Here is a 10,090-nt window from a genome sequence, read left to right as displayed (position 1 = left end):
TCGTAGTCACCTCCAACGCGTCCGCTCCCGGCCGCTTCTCCCGGGAAGCCTCCTGTGACTTACACACGATCCCCAGTGACACTACGGTAGCCGCCCCACTCAGCCAGAGGCAGCCACGCCAGCGCAGCAGCTAAGCTGCGGGTCAGCGAGGGGGTCCCAGCGCAGCGGTGCCAGCGCGTCCCGGGAGGGAGGAGGCGATTGTGGGCGGAGGACGGTGAGAGGGGAGGGAGGAAAGGAGTGGGGCGGGGCGAAGGGGCGGAGGGGCGGGCCTTTCCGGAGGTTCCAACGTCCTCCACTTCCTGTTTGCCGGACCTTCTGAATCCGGGTCAAAGGTGTCCACCCCCTTTTCTCCCCGGCTGATCCGGCACCGTCCGTGACAGCGGCTCCTGACTCAACCCGGGGCGGTTTTCATCCCACGACCTGCCGAAGCCCGGACGCCCACGGTGCCGTAGAACGCGGAGGCGCGCTTCCTCATCCACTGGCTCGCAGCCCCGGCCCCTGAGCACCCGTAGCCGCCGGGGGACCCCGCTGGCCCCTCAGAGCTGATGCTGAGGCTCCGCGGGCCCGGGGCGGCGGCGGAGTGCGGGCCTCTGGCTTCTTAGGCCCATCGCAGGCGGTGCCGGTTCTTACGCGCCCCAGGCTTGCCAACTCCCGCCCGGGCTTGGATGGGCCCCCCTGCCCGATAAATGTGGCTACTGAGGCAGCGGTGGCGGTGGTCGGTCCCGCTGCTGCTGCTGCGCTCCAAGTTCACCTCCGCCCCGGGGCTCTCCTGGCCCACCCTGGGGCCGTGGCCGCCCGCTCCTTACTCACTGGGCCGGGCCTTGCAGCGTGGCGACAATGGACAAGATCCTGGAGGGCCTGGTGAGTTCTTCGCACCCGCTGCCCCTCAAGCGGGTGATCGTGCGGAAGGTGGTGGAGTCGGCGGAGCATTGGCTGGACGAGGCGCAATGCGAGGCCATGTTTGACCTGACGACGCGGCTCATCCTGGAGGGCCAGGACCCCTTTCAGCGGCAGGTGGGCCATCAAGTGCTGGAGGCCTACGCGCGCTACCATCGGCCAGAGTTCGAGTCCTTCTTCAATAAGACGTTCGTGCTGGGCCTCCTCCAACAGGGCTACCACTCGCTGGACAGGAAGGACGTAGCCATCCTGGACTACATTCACAACGGCCTGAAGCTGATCATGAGCTGCCCGTCGGTGCTGGACCTCTTCAGCCTGCTGCAGGTGGAGGTGCTGCGGATGGTGTGTGAGAGGCCGGAGCCGCAGCTTTGCGCCCGACTGAGCGACCTCCTGACCGACTTCGTGCAGTGCATCCCCAAAGGGAAATTGTCCATCACCTTCTGCCAACAGCTGGTTCGAACGATAGGCCACTTCCAGTGCGTGTCCACCCAGGAGAAAGAGCTGCGGGAATATGTCTCACAGGTGACAAAAGTGAGTAACTTGCTCCAGAACATCTGGAAGGCCGAGCCCTCCACCTTGCTGCCTTCCCTGCAAGAAGTTTTTGCAAGCATTTCTTCCACAGGTAAGGGTCATTACATTCCAAGAAAATCTCTCGGAAATTTAGTGTGTGTCTCTTACGTACACACCGTGTTTGTTTCCCTGCTCTGAAAACATCTTAATGGGAGAGGAGATCTTAACACCTTCATCCAAATTCTTATCCACTGCCCTATTCAGGCTGTCACTTTGGACATTAAAAAACGGGCAGTGTTTCCAGTTTAGAGGCTGAGAACGTCGAGGTCTAAGACCTTTGGCAGCAAACAAGTTGCTTAACTACCCAGCTTCTGCTCAAGTTATGGAATGCTTTGAAGACGACAGCTACTATGTAAAAGCTTCTATTCATTAGTGACTAATGGCCGCATAATAATGTTTACTGTATCATTATTGTATTGTGATTCTGTCATCTTGCCATCATGAGTTTTTCCTTAGTTTCTGAATTTTTCCATTTTTTAATTCATGGACTGTGTGCCATTTATTATTAGATTATCCTAGTTAACTGTGTCGTTGTTGAATATTGACATTTTATGTCTGCAGTAGTTTGTGAGAGTAGATACAGGTGGACGAGTGAAGGGAAAGAGTATGAAGACTTAAATAGGTGTTTTTGCGCTCCAGGTGTCAATAGCCCACGGATCGTGTCCTTAGAAATCCGGGAGGGATCAGGTGATACTTAGCAGGAAAATCCTTTCTCACTCGGGAATTTTACCTGTATGTTTGCATTCCTTGTTCGGACATGGAGCTTCCAGCTCTGTAAGTTGTGAAACAATAGATCCAAAACTGTGTTTACTCCCTCTCTGCTTGGTACAATCGTTCTCTGGCTGTTGTTCGAAATTGAACTTGTGAAGGAGGTATCCTCCTTTTATGTTGAGAATAAGAAATAAGAGTAGAGTTTTAACAGGCTCCATGCTTTCCTGATGAATTAAGTACATTTATGAAAGAATTACCAACTATATATTTGCATTATCTGAGTTTTGGTTTATTTTTTAATTGTAATTTTTCATGTATTGCCTGTGTTGCTATAACAGTTCGATTTCCCCAGAACTTTTTCAACTGTAGTAGTAAAGCTGCTCATCTTGGATTTGCTTAATTTTCATGTAGTTTAAGCAAAGTCCCCCCCCCCCCAATTTATCTTAGTTTCTACTTCTTTAAGTGATTTAAAAATTTTTCCTTAGAACAATGTGATGACTACTATAATTAATAGGGGTAAGTTACTTTGGAGGATCTAAAATGGGAATTATGATACCTTGCATGTCTTTTCTGACTACTGCTTTACAAATGAATATTTTAACACGACAATAACAATATTAAAGAATGCAAGAAAATAAAGTAATTTACAGACTAAATATGGCCATAGTGAAGAATAGTTTTTATGTTGCAGTACTGTCGAACTACTACTCTTAATCTCTCGTCTCTGCAGTTTAACATTCCTTGTATGTTAGAGTCTACGCATGAGATGGAGTGTAACAACTGCTTGGTGGAGGGGTGGTAAATGGTTGTTCTCTCTGAATACTTCCCTTGAACCTTCTTGCCATGTTCCTTTTTCTTTTCAATTAAAAAATAGATGCATCATTTGAACCTTCTGTGGCATTGGCAAGCCTTGTGCAGCACATTCCTCTTCAGATGATAACAGTTCTCATCAGGAGCCTTACTACAGATCCAAATGTGAAAGATGCAAGTATGACCCAAGCTCTTTGCAGGTACTTCTTCATAACACCATAGATGGTAATTGTAGATTTGGGAGGAGGAGATATTTTGCTGTATTTTGTGGGTAATGAAAAACTTAGGAAAATGTTTAGAACTGATATTGTGGAATCAAATATATAAACACTCTCCAAATTAATTGAAATGAATTGTTTACCTTACTATAGGCTTGACAGGCATCCAGTAACTCACAAATCTGTTTTCTATTCAGCTTTTTTAAATCCCAAAAATATAGCACACATATACACTTACTGTTCAGCCAGGAGTTGGTTGGATTATCAATATACTTTACTAATTTCTTTGCTCAGTATTGTTGCCTGCAACCTATTTCCTCCCTCTGGGATCTTTTTTTTTCTGGCTAAGTATATACTTTTACTTAGTACATACTTTTACTTTCTCTTTCAACCAGGACCTCTGGGTAATACTTTCTTAGCCTTTGTTTGAAATGGGGTTTTTTTCTTGCTTACTCCCAAGTAGATGATTTGGCAAGATACAGAATTCTAGTTTGATAGTTATTTTCTCTTAGCATTTTGAAAACAATACTGCATTGTCTTCTGGCATCTATTGTTGCTGATGTGGAGTCTGCAGTCAATTTGATTATCGTTCCTTTGTGAGTAGTTAGGGTCTTCTGGTAATGTTTATGCTTTTCTCTTTATCCTTGATGTTTTGCAGTTTCATTCTTATATTTCTAGGTGTAAACTTAATGTTATTTTTGCTTCTCAGAACTCTTGTGCTTTTATTAATTCAATCATTCATTCTTTCAACTATTCAAATCACATTTATTGGGCACTTACCATGAGTGCCAAGCAGTGTTTAAAAACCTCATTGAACAAATGGGTAGAAATATCCTAACGGGCTTCTAGCTGGGGAGGCAGGCAGGCAATATCAGTAACATATTTGAAGAGATACATCCTGATCTCAGAGATGCTAAAATGTGGAAAGGTACAGTCATTGGTGTTCTAGTTTAGATTACAGGCCTTTTCTTGCCTTAGTGGTACATAAACTAAGTTTTACATCCTAAAACTGATTTTGTTTTAGATTTCATTAAGTATGGTAAGTAAAATAATTTCGTATGTTGGATAGTGATGAGCGTTTTTGGAAAAAAGTAGATAGGAAAGCAAGAAAGCATGGGGAATGGTTTGCAATTTTAAATACGATAGATGAGGAAGGCCTCACTGAGAAGGTGACCATGAAGTAAAGATATGAAGGAAATGAGGGTGCAGACCTTGTGGTGATCTAAGGGAAGAGCATCAATACTGTCTTATAATTTACTAGTTTTTCCTTCAAAGGTACCCATTTATAGAGATTATTCCAGTTATTGAGTGTCTTTATTTCAATGACTGTATTTTTCTAATTGAGCTTTTCCTGTCTTCCTGTTCTTGTTTCATATCTGTCTGGTTTTGTTTTATAATTTTTTTCTATTTCCTGTGTGCACATATATGTGTGTATGCATAGCCCATTTAAATAAAATGTAAGGATTTATTTATTTATTTTTGGCTGTGTCAGGTCTTAGTTGTGGTGCGTGGGCTTCTCTCTAGTTGTGGTGTGTGGGGTTCCTCTTCTCTAGTTGTGGCACATGGGCTCTCTAGTTGTGGCACATGGGCTCTCTAGTTGAGGCGCATGAGCTCAGTAGTTGTGGTGTGCGGGCTTAGTTGCCCTGCAGCATGTGGGATCTTAGTTCAAGAAGAAGACAGGAACCCACGCCCCTGCATTGTAAGGCAGATTCTTTACCACTGGACCACCAGGGAAGTCCCCTAAAATGTAAGGATTTAGAACAGTGGTTTCTGTGCACCTGTTGTAAATTACAGTCATAAGGTAACCTGTAAACTTAAGTATTTATTTTGGGGTCTCAGAAAGCTACATGTGTACAATTTTCGCCCTCTAGCATTTCGTCTTTTTTTTTCTCTCTTTTTTTCTTATAGTTGATTTATAATGTTCTGTATGGCACTCTTAGTCTTAATTTTTTAACCTCTTCATAACAACCATAGTGTCCAATTTACGAATTTATTTTTAAGATATATTTGGAAATTAATTTTTACCTATATTTCTATGGAAAGTTGTGATCCAGTTTCCATTGCATTTCCAATTTATCTGACATGATCCTATTTAACTTATAATATACCTGGAGTAATTATTCTTGTATTGCAAATGTAATTGAAAAGAATAGTAATGTTTACTTTTATCACACTCCCACCTTCTACTCCCCCATACTCTACGCTTCCCCACACATAGCACTTGTCATGCTTTACTGTCATTTTCTGTAATCCAAAGAAATGCAAATGCAGGTATTGTACAAGAACCAGATAGTAACATTAAAGTATGAAATAGGCCGGGGTAACTGAAGTAATAGGGAATGGGGTATACAAGCATTTTCTGAAAGAGAAAGCTGATCGTCAACTCCAGTTGTCTTGTTATCACAGGGAAATTTGAGTTCAGTGTTGCTAATCTGATTTTTCAAAAGGAGACTGAAATCCAGTTTTTATGTGGAGTTTTCTAATTTTTAAAACATTGGAACAAATAAAACTGAAGGCTGGATCTAGCCCTTAAGCTGCTACCTACAATAAAGTGGAAATTGGCTTTATTCTCTACAAATTAAGATTAAATCTATTTTGTGGCCTTTCATAATATTGCCAATTTTAAGATTTTCGGCTATAGAGAGAAATGGTTTCATTTGTTCAACAAATTTGAGCTCCATTTTAATGCAGATCAAAGATTAAAGATTAAAAAGCAAAACAACAAGATCGCTGTTCTTAAGCCCACAATCTAACAGAGGAAAGAAGATTTATTACAACTACAGCTAACTGTTCTTTAAATAGTAAGAAATTAAATCAGCCTATCAGAGTTAAGTGTCCTTAAAATTCAAAGTGTAACCAATACATGGTGGATAAGATTACTGTAGTTAACCATAAAAATAACTGATTCTATAGTGCCTTTGTCTGAGAGGATTGGAGCATATGTAAGTCCAATCAAATTGAAGCAAGACTAGAATATAATTAAAGTGTAGCCAAAGCTGTTGCATTATACGCCAGCAGAGCTTAGTTCAGATACCAGTACTAGTACTTACTGTGTGACTGTTGAGAATTTCCTAACTTTCCTTATCAGTTTGAGGGCAGAAACCATATTTTACTATTATATTCTTAGCACTTAACACAGTGCCTATTATATAATAGATACTCAAATATTTTTTGAATGAGTGGCTTCTAATTTGTGTTACTTCTGACTTGAAGTATCTTTAGGGTGGTTAGGAGATTGGGTACACATGGGATAAGATAAAGACTAGAGGCTTATGAGATGGGAAGCTAGAAATGGAGAGGATGGAGGAAAAGGCTGATTGGGTGATTAGAGATAATGAAAAGCCACGGCCAAGTGGAATTTTCTACTCTGCCCCCTCACTCTTTACTAGTACCCCCCTTAGACCTGAGCTAAAGGGAGTTCTGGCCTTGGGCCCTGTGTGCTAGGGAGCCCAACCTGGTTCTACTCTGGGACTTTGCTCCCCATGGGGAAGAGTCCATACAGCCAAAGAGATGAGCTCACATATACTCCATATCTAAACCACATGTTTTTTTGTGTACGTATTTACACTAAAAAATATATATACAATATGTACTCATATGTTTTCTTTTAAACAAACAAAAAACAGTTTTAAGAAGATTTACCGGGCTTCCCTGGTGGCACAGTGGTTGAGAGTCCGCCTGCCGATGCAGGGGACACGGGTTCGTGCCCCGGTCTTGAGGATCCCACATGCCTGCCGCGGAGTGGCTGGGCCCGTGAGCCATGGCCGCTGGGCCTGTGCGTCCGGAGCCCGTGCTCCGCAACGGGAGAGGCCACAGCAGTGAAAGGCCCGCGTACCGCAAAGAAAAAAAAAGATTTACCAGCATTTTTTTCTTTTTTAATTCAACAATATCTCAGATCTTTCTGTGTTAGATCCCTGTTGGTAGATTCATACTGATCTATCTCATCTTTTAAAACTCAACATAATGTTTCATAGTATCAATACCATAGTATATCTAGCCATTTCCTTATGATGGACATTTAGATAATTTGCATTTTTTCTGTATCATAAGCAGTGCTGCAGTGAATATACTCTTTGTACACAAATGCAAGTATCTCTACTTTCTACTTCATGTACTTAGAGTGGCCACAGACTTGTGAAAACCAGGCTAACAATAGTTGAGAGATGTGGAACAGCTGTTAGGGACTACTTTAATGACTTACAACCATCATTGTTGGCCAGAAAAACAAGAAGGGAGATAAAATGTGTGCAGGGAGCAGAGGGAACATACAAATAACTTGTAGTAAAATGAGTTTGAACTTTGGAGCCACTCTTAATGTCTGATGGAACATTTTAATCTTAAGAGCAAAAACCTTAATAAAGATAACACTCCAATGTTGATGTATTGATAGATAGTTTATAACATATCAATATGAAAGTCAGTCCTTTTGACATGTTAGTTGCTCTTTTGGTCACGTGTTTATGTACTTAGTATTTATATTTTACATTTTGTACAATCAAAGTATTTATTTATTGCCACATGTGTAAATATTTGGAAGAAAGACATTCGCAGTATTTCCAGTGTATTAACTCATTTAACCTTCACATCGGTCCTGTAAAATTTATCCGTAATCTACAGATAAGGAACTGAGACACAAAGAAGTTAAATAACTTACATAAGTATTTAGGGTTCCCCAGCTAATAAATGGTGAATTGAGATTTTTAAACTATATCATTCTGACTTTAAAATCCTGGTTTGTTTTACTATTTTTTATATTATATAGTCCTCCCAATTGGATTACTGGATCAAATAATATGAACATTTGGCCCAGTTGCTTTCCAAAAGCAGTCTTTTTCATTGTGGTTGATGTGTAACATTAAGGATAGTCTCCATCATACCCCATATTACTTTATCTTTATTTCCATTAAACGGCATTGGTACTCAAAAAGAAAAACACTCATTATTACAAAATGAGGCCACTTCAGTATTTACACATTTGGTGCCCTTTTATCTATTTGAAATTTCTTCTTGTTGTCTTTGTATGGTAAGATTTTGAAAGGGATGAAGAGACCTGTTTCACAATTCAAAATATAGTCTTTTTTAACACTGCATTTCATATTTAGACTGTAATCACCAGAAAGGAGAAATTTTGGTTTGTATCCATATGTCTCAGTTCAGATAGCCATATTTTTGTTTTTTTAATATTTATTTATTTATTGGCTGCATCTGGTCTTAGTTGCGGCACGTGAGCTCTTCATTGCAGTGCACAGGCTTCTCTCTAGTTGTGGTGCAGGCTCGGTAGCTGTGGCGTGTGGGCTCAGTAGTTGCAGCACTCGGGCTTAGTTGCCCCATGGCATGTGGGATCTTAGTTCCCTAACCAGGGATTGAACCAGTGTCCCCTGCATTGGAAGATGGATTCTTAACCACTGTACCACCAGGAAAGTCCCAGATAGCCGTATTTTAACTGTTCTTCTTAGAGTAAATTTGCCTAATAAATTATTGATACCACTCACTATATGGCATGTTTAAAACTTTGCATTTATGCAAAATGATTGTTTATCAGAAATTATTTTTATGCAAATATGTTATATAAGAAACTGTCAGCTTACAAGATTGGAAACTCCTTGAGTTCTAGCACCCGTTATAGTCATTTCTACATCTTGAATAGTACTTTTCACAAGCAAGCTCAGTTTGAGTCACAAAGTGAGTGATTATCTAGTATAACTCCTGTTATTCCTCAATAAGTAATGTTAAAGATATTTTCAATGCTGATAGTTTTGTTTTCCTTCAATTTTCAGAATGATTGACTGGCTCTCCTGGCCGTTGGCTCAGCATGTAGACACATGGGTGATTGCACTCCTGAAAGGACTGGCAGCTGTCCAGAAGTTTACTATTTTGATAGATGTTACTTTACTGAAGATAGAACTGGTAAGTGGGAGTGTATAAATCTTTTGGAATATATGGACCCATATAATACGTCTGTTTATCTTTGGGTTGTCCCCTTTAAAGTGTCTAATTTTGAATGTGGTCTTGTTTTTGGTTTTCTTTTGAATGGGCTTTAGAAATTTAAAATGCTACTTAAGATTAGGTAATTAAAATAATTTTGCTGTTTTCAAATATTTATTATGAAAACACATTCCTCCCATTATCTCTTGAATCCTAGCTAATCAAACTTTTACCACCATTATTCTGCCAAAGCTATCTTTGACACCAGTGCTTTCCAGTGTTGCTTAACTCAGGAGTTATTTCTCAAGCCTTCTCTCGTTGACCTGTTAGTCAGTTGACATAGTTGATCACTCCCTCTTGAAACACTTTCCTGCCTTAGTTTCCAGCACATTATACTCTCCTGATTTTTGTCCTAGTTCACTGGCTTCTCAGTCTCCTGTAGTGGATCTTTCTAACTTTGGAGTGCCTTAGAATCACATCTCTGGTTCACTTTCTTCTCAGTCCATACTTATAGTGACCCATGGCTTTAAATATTGTCTCTAAGTTAATGACTGCCAGGTTTATATTTCAAGTCCATTATTCTCCCATGAACTCCATATTCACTTACCCAACTTAGACAGTTGGATCTCAAGTTCAACTTATCCACAATCTAACCCCTGATTTTTCCCTCCCAGACCTGTTCTTCCCCATCTTAAATGACTGCTTCATCCTTCTACACGCTCAGGCCCAAAACCTTGAAGCTATTCTTGTCTCTTTTCATTCTCTCTCAGTCCATATCTTACAAATCCTGTTGACTCCACCTTTAAAATATATCCCGAATTCTACCACTTTTAACCAGCTACATCACTACCACCCTGGTCCAAAGTAATCATCACCCCTTGATGTATATATATATATAGATAGATAGGTAGATTTTTTTTTTTTTTTTTTTTTTTTTTTTTTTGGGTTCGGGGGCCTCC

The 10,090-nt window shown here is 40.9% G+C and overlaps 1 protein-coding gene across 2 annotated transcripts in view; it reads left to right on the top strand.

Annotated features, from left to right (window-relative positions):
• Positions 1-349: 349 nt before the first annotated feature.
• USP38 (ubiquitin specific peptidase 38) overlaps positions 350-10,090 on the top strand; it is a 32,999-nt gene continuing 23,258 nt past the window's right edge. For both annotated transcript variants that reach the window (XM_024736155.1, XM_024736157.1), the window contains exons 1-3: positions 350-1,519; positions 3,053-3,188; positions 8,984-9,113. In XM_024736155.1, coding sequence (XP_024591923.1) covers positions 838-1,519; positions 3,053-3,188; positions 8,984-9,113 — 948 coding nt within the window. In that variant the 5' untranslated portion in view covers positions 350-837. The remainder of the gene's footprint in view (positions 1,520-3,052; positions 3,189-8,983; positions 9,114-10,090) is intronic.

Source organism: Neophocaena asiaeorientalis, unplaced genomic scaffold (assembly GCF_003031525.2).
Source record: "Neophocaena asiaeorientalis asiaeorientalis breed wild unplaced genomic scaffold, Neophocaena_asiaeorientalis_V1.1 scaffold7, whole genome shotgun sequence".
NCBI lineage: Eukaryota > Metazoa > Chordata > Mammalia > Artiodactyla > Phocoenidae > Neophocaena > Neophocaena asiaeorientalis.
This window is presented reverse-complemented; position numbering and strand designations above follow the sequence as displayed.